The 20,904-nt window shown below is 39.1% G+C and overlaps 1 protein-coding gene across 2 annotated transcripts in view; it reads right to left on the reverse strand.

Annotated features, from left to right (window-relative positions):
* The window catches only part of ZCCHC4 (zinc finger CCHC-type containing 4), a 47,912-nt gene that overhangs the window by 21,926 nt on the left and 5,082 nt on the right, over positions 1-20,904 (reverse strand). For both annotated transcript variants that reach the window (XM_059674096.1, XM_059674087.1), the window contains exons 4-8: positions 15,839-16,114; positions 15,332-15,412; positions 7,716-7,788; positions 3,840-3,990; positions 2,260-2,360 (exon numbers count right to left, since the gene is read on the reverse strand). In XM_059674096.1, coding sequence (XP_059530079.1) covers positions 2,260-2,360; positions 3,840-3,990; positions 7,716-7,788; positions 15,332-15,412; positions 15,839-16,114 — 682 coding nt within the window. The remainder of the gene's footprint in view (positions 1-2,259; positions 2,361-3,839; positions 3,991-7,715; positions 7,789-15,331; positions 15,413-15,838; positions 16,115-20,904) is intronic.

Consider the following 20,904-nt stretch of genomic DNA (forward strand, 5'->3'; position numbering starts at 1 on the left):
ACTTCTACATAATTTTCGTAATGGTATGTCTTCAAGACTAGAAAGATTAGAACCTATGCTAGTTTGGAATAACTAGTGAAGACATTTACAATTATAGGATGAAAAGCCTTAATTAGAGGACAGTCAATTGCTCAGAAAACTCAAATAGAAAAATATTATAGCCTAGCCAGTGTGTCTCAGTGGTTGAGCATTGACCCATGAACCAGGAGGTCATGGTTCGATTCCCGGTCAGGTCACATGCCTGGGTTGCGGGCTTGATCCCCCAACAGGAGGCAGTTGATCAATGATTCTCTCTCATCACTGACGTTTCTATCTCTCTCTCCCTCTCCCTTCCTCTCTGAAACCAATAAAAATTAAATAAATTAAAAAAGAAAAAGATTGTTACAAAAGAGGAAGCAGTGCCCACTAGGTGACCACACATACTAGTGGTGACAATGGGTTCACTTCAGAACTCAAGGACATGAACACAGGTAAATGGACATTAAAGCAGAAGACCAGGTTGAGGGGAGGGTGGAGCTACCGAGGCCTCTGGCATCTATTCTCACCTCAGACAGGTTCCCAGGGCCTTGGGCAGAGATGTGGAGGTCTAATCAAGTCCTCCTTGAATCAACACATTCACTCACAAACAGACCTCAGCATCTCCGCTCTCTGCTGCCCCACAACCTCAGGCATACCTCTCCCCTTAGACATCCTGACATCCTCGCAGTTGCACAATAAAGTGTTCATGGAAGACTACAGACCAGAAGAAGCTACTTACTTATCTATAACCTCTAACCAGAAAAAAGCCACTGCATTATGATGATCATGAGGTGCTATGAAATCTTCCGGTAATGATAAAAGATTAAAACTCAGCTGCACTTCTGAACCACCTGGAAGCTTAGTAAAATGTTTTGTTTGTTGTGTTTTTTGGTGTGTGTGTGTGTGGGGGGGGGGGGTCCACCCTCTGATACTGCTTTAGTAGGTTTATTTTGCTACCTAAAAATCCATATCTACACTAATAAAAGAGAAAAATGGTAATTGGCGTACAAGCTACCCTTTTCATTGGCTAATCAGGGCTATATGCAAATTAACTGCCAACTATGATTGGCAGTTAACTGCCAACAAGATGGCGGTTAATTTGCATATGTAGGCACAATGCAGGGAGGCGAAAGGGAAAGCAGGAAGAAGCCCCCTGCCACTGACAGTGATCGGAAACCCAGGGGGGAGCTAAGAGCTGGGGGGCAGGGCAAAGGCAGCCCCGGGGCCCTTCCCCCCAGCCATGATCGGAGAATCAGGTGCCTTTGCCGCCCTGGCCAGTGATAGCAGGAAGTAGGGGTGGAGCCAGCGATGGGAGCTGGGCACGGTCGAAGCTGGCAGTCCCGGGAGCTAGGGGCCCCTTGCCTGGGCCTAAAGCGGAGCCCACGATCGCGGGGCCGCTGAAGCTGCGGGTCCCCGCTGCCCGAGCCGGACGCCTAGGCCAGAGGCGTTAGGCCTGGGCAGGGGCGGAGCCTGCAACCGCGGGGAGCTGGGGGTCCCCTGCCCAGGCCTGACACCTCTGCCGGAGGCCTCAGGCCTGGTCAAGGGGCCGATCCGGTGATTGGTGATCGGAGGGTGATGAGGGTCAACTCCTCTGGCCGAGGCATCAGGCCTGGGCGGAGGGCTGAGCCGGGGATTGGGGGGATATGATGGTCCCCTTGCCCAGGCCTGAAGCCTGGGTCAGAGGCGTCAGGCTTGCGCGGGGGGTGGAGCAAGCGATCAGAGGGAGATGGGGGTCCCCTGCCCAGGCATGGTTCCTGGGCCAGAGGCCTCAGGCCTGGGCGGGGGCCAGAGCCAGTGATCGGGGGGAGATGGGGGTCCCCTGTCCAAGCCTGACACCTCTGGCGGAGGCGTCAGGCCTGGGCAAGTGGCCGATCAGGTGATCAGAGGGTGATGGGGGTCTACACCTCTGGCTGAGGCGTCAGGCCTGGGCAAGGGGCTGATCCTGCGATTGGAGGGTGATAGGGGTCAACGCCTGAGGGCTCCCAATATGTGAGAGGGGGCAGGCTGGGCTGAGGGACACTCCCCCCACACACACACCCAGTGCACGAATTTCGTGCACCGGGCCCCTAGTTTTAAATAAGCACCCTAGGGACAACAGACATTGAGATACCACTGGATTTGTTTTTCACACAAGTTATAGTATTTTCATTTACTAAAACCAATCGATAGTCTTATCGGGATATTTATTTAAGCTGAATATACACTCTCCAACCATGCCAGCAGACAGAATAGTTACTATACCTGGTAGTCCAGCATGTGGAAGCTTGGAAAAAACTGACAAATTCGGGATTCAAAAAAATAGGGGAAAATCCAGAAAATGGGTAGTTCTTTGTGATTGTTATCTAATGGGTCACAAAAAAAGGAGAAAGAAAATAAGAAACTGATATTAAAGAACAAAATATAACAGCTATAACTGGAAAGCTTCTGGTATCAGAAGAAACTACAACTTTCAATACATTTAAATCACACAAAAGGAAGGAATGTCTACCAGAGCACCATGTACAGTCAGACCTCTCACAAAGACAATGGAAACGTTCTCCTTTGGGTTTAGATACGTGTACCTAAACACAGCTACACGTATGAAGTAATCCTAACATGCATATCACAATAGTATATGTAAAGGTAGAGATGTTACCAAAAAAGTGGAATATAAAATTGATTTTTATGAGAGGCAGGAATACAGCTGTTATATATAGGCTGAACACAATGCTAGGTACTTTTGATATATTGTCTATGTATAATAACCTCTAGAGTTAGATATTAATAATCCCCATTTTATAGAAGAAGAAAATGAAGCCACAAGATTTAAGTCATTGGTTCAAGTCCACGGAGCTGATAAGTGGCAGAATTGGAATTCAAGCCCACAAAGCTCTTTATTGCTTCCCTAATAATACGGACTTTATACACTCCGATAAGTGACTTAGGAACTGAAAATAAATGGAATACTTAACACTATGAGTCATATTTTAGATTTCGTTTGCATTCTGTCCCCCAAAGCACACTATTTATGTAGCACAATTGACTGAGAAACTTGATCACAAACTCCTAACACTCTTACAATTTATCAACTTGTAAGCTGGAAACTAAAAAATTATTGTACAAACTACTTAGATCATTGGATGAAATACTTGGAAGTCCTAAACCACCTGAAACTGAATAATAACCCTCATCCATTCCTCCACCACTAGGACCAGGTATCTGTGTCACTGATAACCACTGTCTGGCTCCTGGGTATCTGACTTTCCCCCCAAATCCAGGCATGACTTAGCACTCTGGGCCAGAGGTCAGTGCTATCTTCGAGTCCTGGGCGAGACTTTAGGAGCAGGGAATGGAAGGTGCATGAGGGCAGAGCTATGTGGCTGACAATGGTCACTGCTCTATTTCTACCACCTGGTTCATGGCCCTTCAGTAAATACAGGGGTGGGTAAAAGTAGTTGTGAGTACACAAAACACAGTTTATTTTTGTAGTACTACTTATTTATTTTAGCATTATTTTCCATATAAACAACTATAAACCTACTTTTGCCCATACCTGTATTTACTGAAGAAGAAAAAAAATGACAATTTACTGCTATTCTTCATGTCCCTTTATGCCCATAAAAACAAAATTATTTACAAGCCATTTTAAAAACACATGATGAGGATAATACAAAGTGTATCATGATGATAAAATATGCCACATTAACAAATAAGCCTGCTTTTAAAAAAGACCAGAAACAAAGGCATATATATTTTAGTGCTCTGATTCACCAAGATCTGATTTGACAGAAAGTAAATGCTCAGATACATGTTTATTTTGAAGTAAGTAATAAATTACACACCTTGACTTTGACCTTTCTTCCACATAGCAATTAGCTTCTTGAATGTAACAGCCAGAGGTTCAACCAAGCCACCAAAAGGAGGGTCTGTCACCATAATGACTCCTTCACCTTTATCTTCCTGTAAAAATGTTCTGCATACTTCAAGGGCAGCCTGGAAAAATACACATTCATTTCTAAATTAGGGAGGCACTTCGTCCTATTTGGAGGAGAATGCACTGAGCTGGGTCTCACCCTTGGTACTGAAATTTCACCCATCTGCCACCCCGGAGTCCCTCACTGGCATCCTCAAGCCTCCCTCATTCAGCCCCTGTGTGATTTTATCTTTGGGTTTCTTGATAAGGAAGTTTTTAAAATTGCAAATTCAAATACCATCACTATCAGAGGACTACACATTTCAAATGGTTAAATTAAAAACCTAAATTTAGTAACCTAAAAGAGAGAAACTCATTACCCATGAAAAACTATCTAAAACTCTACATTCAATTCAATAAACAGAAGCAGGGACTGTGCCAAACACTGGGAACACAAAGACAAGGCACATTTCTTTCCTATCTGGTCTGTCCACCACCATGTGTTCAGTTTAATAAGAGCTACAATTACCAGTTAAACACACAGGGTTTTGAGAACATGCACGGTAAGTAAATAAACGAAGGGTCACAAATAACAACTCGTATCCAGGCCATGAGACCATGCTAGTAACACATTTTCCCAACAAACTGATTCAAGTGTTTTTAGTAATTGCAAACTTAACATAACTACTGTCTAAAATATGTATCTTTTGTTGTTGTTGTTGTTTTGGGAGATGTTAATGAGAGATACATCTATAATAATAACTCCAGTCAACTGACTCTGTAATAGTTTTCAAGTACGTACTCATCTATAAAAGCAAATCAACACTTAACAATATCCTGAGTGGCATATGATTTTAAAGTTTAGTGGTATGTTAAACTTTAATAAACCTATATGTACATTGTCCTACTACTAAATCCCAACTGATGAGAGGAAAAAGCACCGTATCCTAATCCCTTTCCCTAGGAGAGTCACTATTAACCTCCTACTGGCAGTCCTACAGCAAAGGACAGTGTGTCAAGAAGGTTAATCATTTTTCAAGCGCTGCCTGGTACTTTCTTAACCTGCCAACATGAACAGGACCTAAAGTACAGATGATGTTATTGGAAAATCTTCAAATTCCTTAGTTAAAAGCAGAAAAAAAGAAAATAAACAAGTAAACTAGGCCTAAACTCTTAACCAAATTTTAAAAACATTAAGCATAAACTTCCAGGTAAGAATCTAGGCTATAATATCCTGTCAAGAGTTGCTGAGGGTCCTAATGTTGACACCTATGGAAACAGATGCTGGCTTATACCACCAATGTCGACAGTATCCTCTTTTCTTCATCTCAATTATCACTAAAAACTAGCACTTCATATTTTTATTACCCTAGCTGGTCTGGCTCAGTGGATAGAGCGTCGGCCTGGACAATGAAGGGTCCTGGGTTCAATTCCAGTCAAGGGCACATGCCCCGGTTGTGGGATCAATCCCCAGTAAGGAACATGCAGGAGGCAGTTGATCAATGATTGTCTCTCATCATTGATGTTTCTCTCTCTCTCTCTCTCTCTCTCTCTCTCTCTCTCTCTCTCTCTAAAATCAATAAAAATATATCTAAAAAATAAATATTTTTTTAAAAATGTATATTTTTATTGATTTCAGAGAGGAAAGGAGAGGGAGAGAGAGATAAATAGCTGAAAAATAGATATCCCAATGCCCAACTGATTCTGAAAGAAGGCGTGCGTCACTGGCTATCCTTACTAAATCAGGAGACTCATTTTCAATCCCAACCAACAATTCAGAATCTGTTTTCATTTTCTAAATGCTTGTTTTTTTAGTCTTGCTTGGTTTTCATTCTATCATTAGCTATTATCTTAAAGCACAATAAATACTTTAGCATGGTTCACTATCTTTAAAAAGTCACACACACACACACACACACACACACATACACACACACACACACAGATATGCTTCAGGAGATCTTGATAATTCCAATCAAAGCCTCCTGGGAGGTGTGACTACTGGTTGGTTGTGATTTTTATTTTGTAATAAGACTGACAAAGAGCTCAAACTAGGAGTGGAAGTATCAGCTCTGCTGTGTTGTTTATTCACAGTGACGTTACATCATATAAAGAAGCTTCCTTTAAGCCACTATCTTTTTATTAAGACTATTTTTTTAGAGTAGTTTTAGGTTCACAGCAAAATTGAGAAGAAGATACAGAGATATCCCACATGGCCCTGGTCTTACACGTACACAGCCTCCCCATTAACACTGCCCACCAGAGGGGTACATTTATTAGAATTAATGAACCTATGTTGACACATCTTTATTAGACACTAGTTTTTAAGGAGTAGTCTAATAAAACCATAAATCTCCTTAACTGGGGCATGAAATTTACCAGGGAGACAGATACCAAACAACTAACCACACAACTATCTATAATAAAATCATAATATGCTAATTAGACCAGGCATCCTTCCGGACATCCTTCTGGACAAAGCTGCAGTGGGCGGGGGCCCAGGCAGAGGCAGCAGAGGCCTCCGGCCCAGGCGGCAGCGTGGTCAAGGCACTTTGACGAATTTCATGCATTGGGCCTCTGGTTTAATTATAGTATCCTAACTCCACAAAGGAGAACTTGACCTTGTCTGGGGCTCAGGGGAGGCTGGAGAAAATGACTTGGAACAGAGCTCTGAAGAATGAGGTAACGTTAACGAGGCAAATAGAGAGGAGAAGGCAGAGGGCATGGCAAGGCAAAAGGCCCTGTGGTGGGAAGGCCAGTTCCAGATGAGAGTTCGAGATGAACACAAAGAGCAAAGCAGGAGCAGGGAGAGGAGGGGCTGAAGAGTGGCAGGGCTCAGACCACACAAAACTGCCGGGAGCCGGTCCATCCTTGCTGTTTCAAGGGACCTGGCTCCCCTTGGCGCTGTGTTTTAACCAAGGTCACCTCTCCGAGAAAGGTTGAATCCCCAGGTAGGGATTTTCCCCTGAAGTTAGGGAGGGAATAAAACCCCTCAACTAAGTGCCAGGCGGGTAATTAATCCCTTTAACTACGAACAATCATGCTTAAACTACATAATCTTTTCTCCCTGGAATGGAGATAAGAAACGCCCTAACCTTTGTAATAGAGATTGATAGGATTGAATCAACTGGTATAAATACAGTTGTAACAAGACAGAAACACACAGAACTCAGAACACAGAATTTAGAACACAGAACTAGAGACAGAAGAACTTCGCTGGAGAGAGCATGCCGGAGGATCCTGGAGAGGGACTGGCCTCGGAGCCTAGAGACAGAGCCTAGCGGGAGAACATGGCAGGGGATCCTGGACTGAACCTGACTGCGGAGATTGGCAGGAGAGCCTGACTAGAACCTGGCTGGAGAACCCGGACTGAACCTGGCTGGAGATCTGAAGCAGAACCTCTCTGGAGATCGAGACCAGAACTTGGCTGGAGATCCGGGCTAGAGATTCTGGCTAGGCTGCTGATCAACTGAACGCTGTCTCCGTGTCCTTCCTTCTTCGCCGACTCCGTCCACACCTTTGGGGACCCCTGGACCTGCTGGGGTTGGACCCCGGCACAAAACCATGTGGGCCTTGGTAAGAAAGTGGATCTTTGCCCAAAGAGTAGTGAAAAGTCATGAAAGAGAAATAATGTGATCACTTCTAGATGCTCAATATCTTCTCAGTTAATGAATAAAATATCTCTATGAGTAAATGGTGGAACAGCCACAATTTGATCTTAAGGGACTTTAGAAAAATAACAAAGGAGATACTCTTGATTTTATTCTTCACAAGAGAAGAAAGAGATAATGTTAACAATTCTTACCTCTCCATCAAAGAAGTGATGGTTAAACATGTTATAATGGCAAAAGCTATCTTCCATATAAAACTGCGAATACCTGTAAAATAATTTGCTTATTACTGGAGTTACTTGTCCAGTCATAGTTATACAATAAATAAATATAAACTACATTTTAAAACTGTAAATCACACCTTTAATAAAGTCAATTTCATCATGCTTCATCTTCTGAAATAAGGAATGCTTTCCCAGCCCTACTGGATTTGGCTTAGTGGATAGAGCATTGACCTGCGGACCGAAGGGTCCCAGGTTCAATTCTGGTCAAGGGCACATACCTGGGTTGCGGGATCCTCCCTGGCCCAGCCCCAGTCCTGGCTCATGCAGGAGGCAACCAATCTATGTGTTTCTCTCACATTGATATTTCTGTCTTTCCCTCTCCCCCCTCGCTAAAAATCAATGAGAAAATATTCTCAGGTGAGGACTAAAAAATAAAAAAACAAAATTTTTTTAAAAAAATTAGTGGGTTTTTTGTTTTTTAAATATATATATATTTTTCTATTTCAGAGAGGAAAGGAGAGGGAGAGAGAGAGAGAGAAACATCAATGATGAGAAAGAATTATTAATTGGCTGCCTTCTGCATGGGGATTGAGACAGCAATCCGGCATGTGTCCTTGAACGGAATCGAACCCAGTACCCTTCAGTCCGCAGGCTGACTCTCTATCCACTGAGCCAAAACAGGTAGGTCAAAATTTGTGTTTAAGAAAAAAATAAAAAGCTTTCCCCAAATCTTAGTTGGTAACAGTGGATGATGAATAAAAAACTTAAATTATGTTCCCAAGTTTAATGTATCAGTGATAAAACTATGGAACACTTATAGTTAATAACTTTAAGGAAAATACTGAATCAACCTTTCTGCTCAACAGCTGTTAATCACTGTATTTTCTTCTGTGATTCACACAAAAAATATTTAATGCAAAGTTTTTCTTGTCTATTGCAGATTAGCTTTATAAAATGCTAGAGGCCCAGTGCACAAAATTCAGGGGCAGGTCCCTCAGCCTGGCCTGTGCCCTCTTGCAGTCCAGGGGCCCTGGGGGATATCCAACTGCGAGGGGGTGGGAGGCTCCGGCCACCGCTGCTGCACTCGCCAGCCATGAGCCTGGCTCAGGGCTTCTGGCTGAGCGGCGTTCCCTTTGTGGGAGTGCACTGAACACCAGGGGGCAGTTCCTGCATTCAGCGACTGCCCCTTGGTCAGTGCACGTCATAGCGACCGGTTGTTCAGCTATTTGGTAGATCTGCATATTAGCCTTTTATTATATAGGATGCTTTTCAATATACAGTGGGCCTTGACTTATGAGTGTCCCGACTAACGAGTTTTTTGAGATACAAGCCATCTCTCGGCCGATTTTTTGCTTTGAGTTGTGAGCTAAAATTCGGGTTACGAGCCAGCTTCAGATACCCCACCACTAGTTGGCACAGCGAACATCACAGTGAACGCCACAACATCAGCCCAGCATCACGTGTCTCACTCGTTCACTTTTGATTTGACATACGAGTCATTTGAGTTACGAGCTCCGTCACGGAACGAATTAAACTCGTAAGTCAAGGCCCCACTGTATTAAAAAAAGAAGTATGTGCATTTCATATTTACTGAATTAGTGCTGGGAAAGAGGGATAGTTATTTATTGGTTGAATCACTTTATTCTTCTAACACTACTTTATTTAAAATTTATTTAATTAAAAAAATTTTTGCAATTACAGTTGACATAAAATATTATATTAATTTCAGGTGTAGTAACACACTACTTTAAAATGCCTATCAGCAATGAATGACAGTACCAACTTTGGGTATTAACTTTATAAATTTTTACTAACTTAGTAAGCAAAATTCATACTAACATAATGGTTTACATTTGCATTTATTTGGTTTCTTATAAGACTGAGATTTCCTCATTCCTTAAGTGTATTTGTACTGTCTGTCTCTGTTTTCTCCATGTCTCTTTATGTTTATGGTTCTTAATGTCTTTCATGCTGATTTCTGAGTTTTTCATATACTATAGAAACCTCATTTTTATCTCAATAGGATCTTGAACTTTGACAATTTTGTTATAAACAATTCACATATGAATCACATCATCCTTCTATGGAATGCACAGTGGAAAGACTGAAAAACATCAGGGACACATCCTTACTTCTATGACTTCTTTAGCCAGATCGCGACAGCAGAACAACTTTGTCTACTCTATTCTCAGTTCCCCATTACTGTCTACAACTGATTCACCGTCCATGGTATTATAATGGGTAACCCTGCTTATCCTCTTCTTCGTATGCTGTGGTTAAAAGCACAGACTCTTTGGTCAGATGACCTGGTTTCAAACCCTATTAGCAGTGTAACCTTAATAAGTATTTCACCTATCAGAGCCCCAGTTTCTTTGTCTACAAAATGAGAAACATAGTAGTTTCCACATCAAACGCCTTGGTAAGAATAAATGAGATAATGTATGCAAAGTGCTTAACACAGTGCCAGCTAAATAGCATATACTGAAATATTAGGTCTCATTATTTTAATAAACATCAGCTAATATGCTTTAATGTCCCTAATGTTAGGGAATTATGTTTATGTCCAACCAAAATCTCCCTTCCTGTAATCTAATCCATTTCTTCTTGTTCTGTGGAGATGGAGAACAACTGTTCACCATTCTCATTATGTTATCCCTTAATATTATTTACGATACTGTTAGTATATCTGAATCGAAGAAATAAACAAAAGGTTAGGGTAACTGAAAAATATTTAAATTACATACTGTAACTTAATGAACATTCCAAACACTGTGGGGCAATGTCAATTACCACTAATAAAGAAATGACTTCCTATTTAACTAAATTCCAAGTAGCTAACAATATATATTATCTGTTATTTAATTAATATATATCTGTCAATACTAGTAGAGCTGTGAGTCAACAATCTTTTGAGAGTTTTCTTTTCTCTTGCATTGCTTTGTGTAAGCAAAAAAAATACAATCCATTTAAATATATATTTCTACTGACTCTCCATTTTTTTATTGCTTCACAATGACACAATAGTCTTTTTTTTTTTTTTTCATTAAAAGAGAAAAACTTATTTACATAAAATTCAACACAACACAGTTGTCCAAAACTTCCTGGGCAGCAGTAAGCAGGGCCAGAGAGAGAAAAAAGCCTAGATTTCAGCTCTAAGTTTCATCAAATACAAACAAGGGAGCATAATTATTCATATTTTAAATTATGAAAAATCACTCAACATTACCCTCTTAAAATGAAATTGGCCACAAAGAATTATTCTCTCCACTGAATAAAGCAAACAAAACCAATCAGAAAGCATGCACTTGAAAACTGCTCAAAAGGACATTCATTTAATTTGGCCATTCATTCTCTTTAAATGAGTCAGTTACCAAGTGTGAAACATACTCTACACACAGGAAATGTAATCAAGAGCTGAATAAAATCAGTTCATGAAATGAACTCAAGAAATCCATTTTTTATATAACTTTATTTGGATGATAGTTTGCCAAATAGAGTTTCACATCTTTCATGCTAAAATTAGAGCATATAGAAATCCATCTTAGCAAATGTTAACTTCATATCTTGGACCCCTGAAAAGGATATTTACAAGCACATCTACACAGAATGCTGGAGTTGAGGCAGCTCTCTGCAGCCTTGGACAGACCTTCGGTAGGGCAACAACAAACCAAAGTCAAAGTGCCAACTGCCACTCCATACCCACAGGGAGTTTTTCCTGACTTAACTCTGAGAAACCCGAACCAACCCACACACTCCATACTGTAAATACAGGCAACAGACTGAATTAGTTCTGGCTACTCCTGTGTTTCAATAGACCAGCTCCCTCTTAACACCCAATGTTGACCTTTTGTAGAACTGACTCAGTAACACAATACGGGATCAAAGAAACTAAGCTAGGATAACCTTAGCACAACAGAGGTTTATAAACATGAAAAAAAGTATTAATGTATTCCATTAGCTATAAAATAACTTTATCCACATCCCCGTTACCTACTCTAACCAACAGATTTCAACTTCACGCTCAAGAAAGGTAAAATCATAAGATATGGCCTTTAAGGCAAAAGAGTTAAGGGGCCATTTAAATCTTTCAAATTAAAAGTAAATCCAAGTAAGGTGAAAGAGTTCTGGAGAATGGTTGCACAATGATGTAAATGTACTTCACTTACTTAACACTACTGAACTGTATATTTAAAATGGTTAATATGACAAATTTTATGCTATGTGTACTCTGTCCCAATATTTTATCTTTTTTTTTTATACTCAGCCAAAGATATTTTTCCATTAATTTTTAGAGAGAGTGGAAGAGAGAGGGAGAGACAGAGAGAAACATTGATGTGAGAGAAACACACAGATCGGTTGCTTCCTGCATGCGCCTGGACCAGGGCCCAGTCTGGGGAGGAGCCTGCAACCTAGGTACATGCCCTTGACCAGAATCGAACCCAGGACCCTTTGGTCCGCAGCCCAACACTCTATCCACTGGCCAAACCGGCTAGGACCACAGTTTGTTTGTTTTTTAAAGTAAATCAGGGCAATAGCAATGAATAATACAAAATGAAATTAAGAAAACAATTTTCAATAGCAACAAAAAGAACAAAATATTTAGGAGTAACTTTAACAGAGGAAGTGCAAGACTTATATGCTGAAAACTAAAAAATATCATTTAAAGAAAGTAAAGAAGACCTAAATAAATGGAAAGACTCTTGTGTTTATGAACTAGAAGACGATTAAGATGGTAATACTCCCCAAATTGATCTACAAATTTAAATGCAATCTCTATAAAAAAAAATCACAGCTGATTTTTTTGTAGAAATTTACAAGCTGATCCTAAAATTCATATAAAATGCAAGGAACCCAAAATAGCAAAAAACAATCTTGAAACAGAATAAAGTTGGAAGACTCACATTTCCTAATTTCAAAACTTACTACAAAACAACAATAATCAAGATTGTGTGGGACTAGCATAAGGATAGACACAGATTAATGGACCAGAATTTAGAGTCCAAAAATAAACGCATGCATTTATGGTCATTTGGTTTTCAATAAGGTACCAAGATAATTCAAGGGGAGAAGAATAATCATTTCAACAAATAGTGCCAAGGCAACTATGCAAAGAGAATGAAGTTGGATCCCTACCTCACTCCATATAGAAGATTTGACTCAAAATAAATCTAAATATAAGAACTAAAATAAAACGTGCTAAGAAGAAAACAGGTATAAATATTCATGACCTTGTATTAGTCAATAGTGTCTTAGATATGATATCTAAAACATAAGCAATCAAAGAAAAAAGATAATAACTGGACTTCATCAAAAGTAAAAAGACAGGGTGGAGGGTAGGCAATGGGAGGATAAGGACACATATGTAATACTTCAATCAATAAAAAAAAAAAGTAAAAAGATAACCCACAGAATAGGAAAAATTATTTGCAAATCATATATCTGATAAGAGTCTAGTATCCAGAATATATTAAGAACTTTTTCAATTCAACAATAAAAAGACAACCAATTAAAAATGAGCAAAGGGCCCTAGCCAGTTTGGCTCAGTGGATAGAGCCTCGGCCTGCAAACTGAAAGGTCCCAGGCTCGATTCCAGTCAAGGGCACATGCCCAGGTTTTGGGCTCAAGCCCCAGTGGGGGACTTGCAGGAGGCAGCTGATCCATGATTCTCACTCATCATGGATGTTTCTATCTCTCTCCCTCTTCCTTCCTCTCTGAAATCAATAAAAATATATTTTAAAAAAAATAGGCAAAGGATTGAATAGACATTTCTCCAAATAGAAAAACAACTAGTCCATAAGCACATGAAAAGATGCTCAACATCACTAACCATCACAAAATGTAGTTACCTGTGTTTTGGCAGTTTGGCAATTCCTCAATAAGTTAAATACAGAGTTATCATATGACGTAGCAATTCTACGCCTAGGTAGATATGGCCTCAACTGTGTCCCCACAAATACCTATGTTAAAGCCCTAATCCCCAGTACTTCAATTTGTATCTATATTTGGAGGCAGGCCCTTTAAAGAAATGATTAAGTTAAAATGAGGTCCTTAGGGTGGGCCCCAATGAATATGACTGGTGTCCTTACTAGAAGAAGAAATACACACACACAGAGGAAAGACCATTGTGAGGACAGTGAGAACGCGGCCATCTGCAAGATAAGAAGAGAGGCCTCAGAAGAAACCAAACCCACTGACACTTGATCTTGGACTTTCAGCCTCTAAAACTATGAGAAAATAAGTTTCTGTTGTTTAAACCACCCAACCTACTGTATTCTGTAATGGCAGCCCTAGTAAATTAATACAATAACCAAGAGATATGAAGATATATTCATATAAGAAAATGTCCACAAGTGTTCATAGCAGCATTACTCATAATAACTGAAAAGTGAAAGCAACCCAAATGTCCATCAGGTGATGAATGGATAAACAAAATTTGGTATGTCTATATAATACAGTATTATTCAGCCATAAAGAGGAATGAAGTACTGATCATGCTACAACATGGATGAACCTTGAAAACATTATGCTAAGTGAAAGAAGCCAGACATTAGAGGTCACATATTATATGATTCCATGTATATGAAATTTCAAGAAGAGACAGAAAGTAGACTAGTGATGGCCAAGGGTTAGGGAAAAGGGGAAATGAAGAGAGACTGCTTAGAGCAAAGTGTTTGTTTCAAAGGTGATGGAAATATTCTGGAATTAAACAATGGTGATGATTGTACAACCTTGTGAATAATACTAAAAATGTATGTGAAATATATCTCAATTTTTAAAATATATGCCTAAAATACAGCAAGTGGGGGAAAAAAGACTTTAAGTTATGATTCTACGTTTTAAAAATTTTAAATAGAGCCCGGCCAGTGTGGCTCAGTGATTGAGCATCAACCCATGAACCAAGAGGTCCCCCAGTAGATTCCTAGTCAGGGCACATGCCTGGGTTGCGGGCATGAACCCCAGTCTCAAATCCATTTGCCCCAACCTATCAGCAACCGTTTGACTCTGAAGCCCTCTATTTGCTAATCCTTGGCCTTGGGGTCTGTCTATCCCCCAGGTAGCATGCCCTTCATTTAGGCTACGTCCAGTGAAAGACGACAACATGCACATCATCTGGTAAAAATATTAAATAAATGCCTTATCACACTAAAACAGCATGATGAAACAAAGTCCTGGAGGAAGCTCAGAATTATCTTTAAAAACAAGTATATGAGAAGAAATTTCACTCAGTAGGAATTTATCACTAAATTATAAGCCAAAGACAACGAGGCACATTCATGGACAGAATTTAGGAAGCACACCAGCAAAAAGAGAAATTCCTTTACCAGAAGGAAAGGGGAGGGGCATGGGGAGGCAGGAGAGGGTAAAGTGGGGAAAAGAAAAACAAAAACAAGAGAAATTCACAGCCTCTGTTTGAAATATGGAAGATTACATATGGAGTTTATATGACTGAAAAAGTACCTTATCACCAATTACTACTTCTAAATGTTAACTAGAATTAGAACAGGTAATAAACAGTTAAAGAGAGGAAAAACAATTAAAAGCAGGAGACAATGAATGAGAATAAATATTATACTTTGTAAACCTACCGAAAATCAATATCCAATAAAAGGCTTTTAATGTTAGGCTTCTTGTCACCTGATGCTTTCAACCTGATCAGCTCATGCAACCTAAAACAATTAGTGAAAGCAAATTTAATATGAAGTTACAAAGGCCATAGATAATAAACAAATAAACAAAAAAAAAATCAATATTCTCCTGATATTTCTGATTGTTCACTGAAGAGAATGTGGCAGATGTAATCAAAGTTCCAGTTTTACAAATATATTTTAAAAGTCAGAACTTCTCTGAAACATAAAAGTCTAAAATTATAAACAGAATTTAAGAACCAAATCAGAAAGAATCTCCTATCATATATCAGAAATCTATAAAGATTTCTCCCAAGTGGATTACAGATTACAAACTCCTTTAGAGGGACCATGCTATCTATTTCTTTGTATATTTAAAACTTTATGCTCTATCCTGGAACTTGAGAATTCTTTTCTTACAGTTTAAATAACGGTGCCAGGAAGTTTTTTAAAAACCACATAACCTACCTTGGTGTTCCAACACACAGCACTCTTCTGAACCCAAGGGTAGAAAGTAGGTCTATCAAGAACTGACAGCTCCTATCAGCAAACAAATACTGCGCGTTTGTCTTCTTGTTTTCCAAGGGAGAAAGGAGCTGACTGGGCCTTTTTAACTGGGTGGCAGAAATATCACCCATGACCTGGTGCTCACGATGCTTCTCCCAGTCATCTGGCAGGAGCAACTGCTGACATCTTTGACAAAACTTTCTCTGAGACAACGGCAACTCAATGAACTTCAAATACCTTCAAAACACAACACAACACAAGGAATGTATTGTAAGTTTGTTGTTTTAAAGACAATTTATTTTTGCTATTTTTAGTATGCAAAAGTATTATTTCCTAAAGACTACTGCATAAAGAAGCAAAGGTAAGAAAAATCGGTGGAATGTTGGCTAGAATTTATGTCTGGCTGCAGCTGCATGCCTACAAAGTGGAAGAGAATCAGCAATTTCATAAGAATTGAGATGCTCCAATTCGGTCACTGAATGAAGATCAATATCCATTTAAAATGTGAACATAATATACTACTCAAACAACTTAGTAGTAATGGAGACTACTATCACGTTTAAATTTATTGACAAATCCATGTGCTCTAACTTTGAAATGTTAAATAGTCTGGCTCGGTATGACAGTCATTTTAAAATGAGAAATTAAGATCATTCTTCAAGCTCTTATGGCATATTTAGCAAGAAGAATTGCCCCCTTAAAGAAAAAATGTTCCTACAAAGTTCCTCTGTTCTTAGCAATACTGATGGAGGCAGTTCTGAGAAACTCATCCCCAAAACAGCAAGCTGATATTTGAAGCTTTAAAAAATATATATTAGAATCCCATTTGAAAGATAGAATCCAATCTTTTAAGCCATTCGTATATCTGATTTCAAAGTCACCACCCTGGCCTTTTTTTCTTTTCTTTTGATTTGGGATGAATAAAGAGAGAGAAAAAACTGCTGACTATGTATATGCTACAGCAGCTATGAAATCAGAGTAAGAAAACAAAAGAAAAATAAATAAGCTTATCGAGGCTCATAGAGGTCAGAAATGTCCAAATCTAAGCATGTCAAATAGTGCACTAAAGGATTCTTCTAGTTTGAGAGAAGTCATATGGTTTCAATTGAACTAAACTCTGGAACTGCACTGGAAAAACTGAACATAATTTAAAATCAAAGTGGGTTTAAAACTTTTTATTTCTAAGCAGTTTCACTTCAAAGCACCCAAGGCAGTGACAAATACACATTCTGAATGGCTACAGCAAGAAATAAGCTTATCATGCCAGTAATTTAAATGTTTCTATTTCTATGATAACCGTTCCTGTGACAGCTTTATCCATGACTAGAAAGAAAAAGGACAACCATATTAGAAGAAACTTTTATAGTAATTCAAAGAAAGAATGTCAGTAGAGAACAGGGCCCCTAAGACATGAAGTGCAAGTGGAAAGACCAGTACATTGCAGCCACGGAAGCAGTGAATTCACTATGTTACCTTTCATTATTAAATGTTGCGTCAAAGTCGCCCACATCGAGCCACGATACAGTAACAGAAACCGGATTTACTATTCTGACCTTCAAAAAATGTTTTAAACAGACAAAATACATGAAACCACAGTTTCAATATATTGGACAACTGGCAGCCCAGTGAATAACAGAAGGAAACAAATGAGTAAGTGGTACAACTGCCCAGCTTGCAGTAGTCTCCCATCCTCCATGGGGGATTCGTTCCAAGACCGTCCCAGTGGATGCATCAAACCCTATATATACTATGTTTTTTTCCTAAATATACATACGTATGATAAAGTTTAATTTCCAAATTAGACAGAGTAAGAGATTAACAACAATAACTATAATAAAATAGAGCAATAATATACTGTAATAAATGTGGTCTTTTTCTCTCCTGTAATTTTCGTATTTTCAAATTCTATTCCTGAATCTAGACTTATTAAATTGTCTAGAATCCCCCATCAATGTTAAATAGAAATGGTAAAAGTTGACATCCTTGCTATGTCCCAGTCTTAGGAGGAATGCATTCAATCTTTTGTCAGTATGGTATTAGTTATAAGTTTTTCTTAGATGCCCTTTATCAGGTTATGGAAATTTCCATCTATTCCTAGTTTTCTGAGAATCTTTATCATGAATGAATGTTTGATTCTGGACTTGGAAGAATTCAAGTTATATAGTCCATAACCTGGGTCCCTACCGAAAAGCCTGCTGGACAGCTGCGTGGCAGGTAGAAAGGACAGCTTCCAGACTGGAGCATTTGTGCAAGCCCTCCAACAGGTTTCTCTAAGATGAAACCAATGATTGTGCTACATGTGAATGTTCTGAAAGGTTCAGACAACCAGCAGAGAGTCTGCAGCTGAATCAGCAATGAGCACATAAATAACTAACAGCAGCTACAACAAAAAATCCAAGACTGTATGAACTCCAAGGAAAACAAAAAACTGTGTGGAAAAGAACCTATGATTTCATGGTTTAGCTATGAGCAGCATTTATATGGTTATAATAATACAAATACTAAATTTTGAATCTAACCAAATTCATGGTATAACCATGTAAGACTAAGGTGTGAAAAGATATACATTATAGTGGGGGGCAAGAGGGCGGGGTTGGAGGGGAGAGGGCAGAGAGAGGAGGGAAAGATAAATCCTGATCTTCCACATGAAATAAACAGGTAATTCCAAACACTGATAAATCAAGAAGTACAAGGCAAGCATGCTTTGTACTCTACAGACAGGCATGTGCCTTCTAGAAGAATTAGCCAGAAGAGCTGAGTAGGTGCTTCTGGGGTGGGGGAAATGCATGGGTGGAGACAAGCGTATTGCTCTTTGTACAACCTCACAGAACTACTTCATTCTATTGTCACTGATTTCTTTACTGAAATTAAATTCACAAACCACACAATCACCCTTTTAAAGTGTACGATTCAGTGATGTTTAGAACATTCATGAAGTTGTGCAACCATCACAATATAATTCCAGAACATTTTTTTTATCACCTCAAAAAGAAATCCCGTCCATACCTATCAGTAGTCACTCCACAATTCCTGCTACCCCTGGCCTCTAAAACCACTAATGTACTATCTTTATAGACTTGTCCATTCTGTACATCTCATATAAATGGAATCATATAATAGCCACATATAAAATTTGATTTAAAATATTTATTATTAATAAAAGACATTTACTTAAAAAATAAAAACTGGCCTAGTCGGTGTGGCTCAGTGGTTGAGCATCAACCCATGAACTAAGTGGTCACAAGTTCAATTCCTGGTCAGGGCATATGCCCAGGTTGCGAGCTTGATCCCTAATAGGGGCCATGCAGGAGGCAGCCGATCAATGATTCTTTCTCATCATTGATGTTTCTATCTCTCTCTCTCTCTTCCTTCCTCTCTGAAATCAATAAAAATACAGAGAGATAAAAACACAGAGATAACATGATGATGAATTACAACTGACATAGCCAGGGATTGGACCTGCAACCCAGGTACATGCCCCCCATTTTATTTTCCTTTGGATAATGTGTTTTATTTAACCCGGTATATCCAAAATATTATTTCAACATATAATCAATATAAACATCATTAATGCGATTACTTATATTTTGTTAATTGTTAGTCCAGTCTACAACATCCAGAGTACCACACTGCAAATGGCCAGTGGCTTCTGGCCACTGAACTGGATGGTGCAGGTCGAGGCCTCATTTCACTTTTGTGTAAACACCAAGCCTCTTTGGAATTTTATGTACTTGAATTTTCCAGGAACGCTGCTACTGTGCAAACAGAGGATTGAGGTTTGACTGTACTTTGTTTTTTCCAGGTACATGCCCTTGACCAGGAATCGAACCCACCATCCTTCAGCACTGAGCCAAGCCAGCCAGTGCCCAATCTGTACTTCTTAATCCCTTCATCTTTTTCACCCAATGGCCCAACTCCCCTCCCCTCTGGCAACCATCAGTCAGACACAAGGTTTTTTAACAGCTTGGTAGCAAGAACATGAAACCATGAAGAGTTAAGCATCACTCAGCACTCTTTCCTTATTTATACTTACTACACATACCCCAGGGGGAAAAGAAATTCATTCTCCCACAGGCTCAGCATGATTCAAAAATTGCAGGCTAACATTTTGAAATGTCATTTTTATTGATCTCCATGTGATGTTCCATTTGCCTTTCCTGGAGTAGACAAATAATGTTTATGGCATTTCCCTAATAGCAGACCTTGAAAATCTGAGTTTAAATGAGCTTTGAAAAAAAATAACCAAATAAAATATCAACTAAATAAAACGATCTGAATGCACATAAATTAATACTGATGCTAGCATTAAAATATATCTTCCCTGAGACCTCATAGGTCACAATAAAGGTGCCAACGTCCTACATAATAGAATAGCACATTTCAACGCATAAGAGGCAGCTAAAACCTATAAGGAAAGTCAAATCTCAGGCACAAAATGTAAATCTGTCACCTTAGCACATGAAATACAAAGGACGGCTCAGAGTGAGATTAGGAAAACGAATATCAAGTCCTATTCTGTAAAGCCTAGGAGTCTGTGTAGCACCTCCAGTTCCGTAATCAAAATCAAGTAACAAGGTCAATTTATCTTGGTAGCTACCATCAATGCTTGCTAACAATTTCAAAAATAAATCAGTCAATGGAAAGCTACTGTTACTCTACAATAACAGATAAAAAGTTTGCTTTACAGAATAGGTATAATGTTTAAATGCATTTTACTACTTTCAAATACAGTTGTTACTTAATCAGATAACATAAATGAGTTGCATAAAGTTAAATTAGAAAGCAATTACAATCTCAAGTAACAAAGCAAGGAAACAAGAACACCTAGATTTTCTTATAGTTTAATTGAATCACCAATGTCCTTATGGGATAACATGAGCAACATGCTTATCAGATAAAAGTGAGTGATAAGGCAGAATAAAAAACTATGTATACATTATGACTACAACCTTGTAAAACAAACCCTGGCAGAGGAAAAAAGGCATGGAGGAAATGTAACCAATCGACCAAGGTGATGGGTGCAGAGG

Source organism: Myotis daubentonii, chromosome 1, assembly GCF_963259705.1.
Source record: "Myotis daubentonii chromosome 1, mMyoDau2.1, whole genome shotgun sequence".
Taxonomy (NCBI): Eukaryota; Metazoa; Chordata; class Mammalia; order Chiroptera; family Vespertilionidae; genus Myotis; species Myotis daubentonii.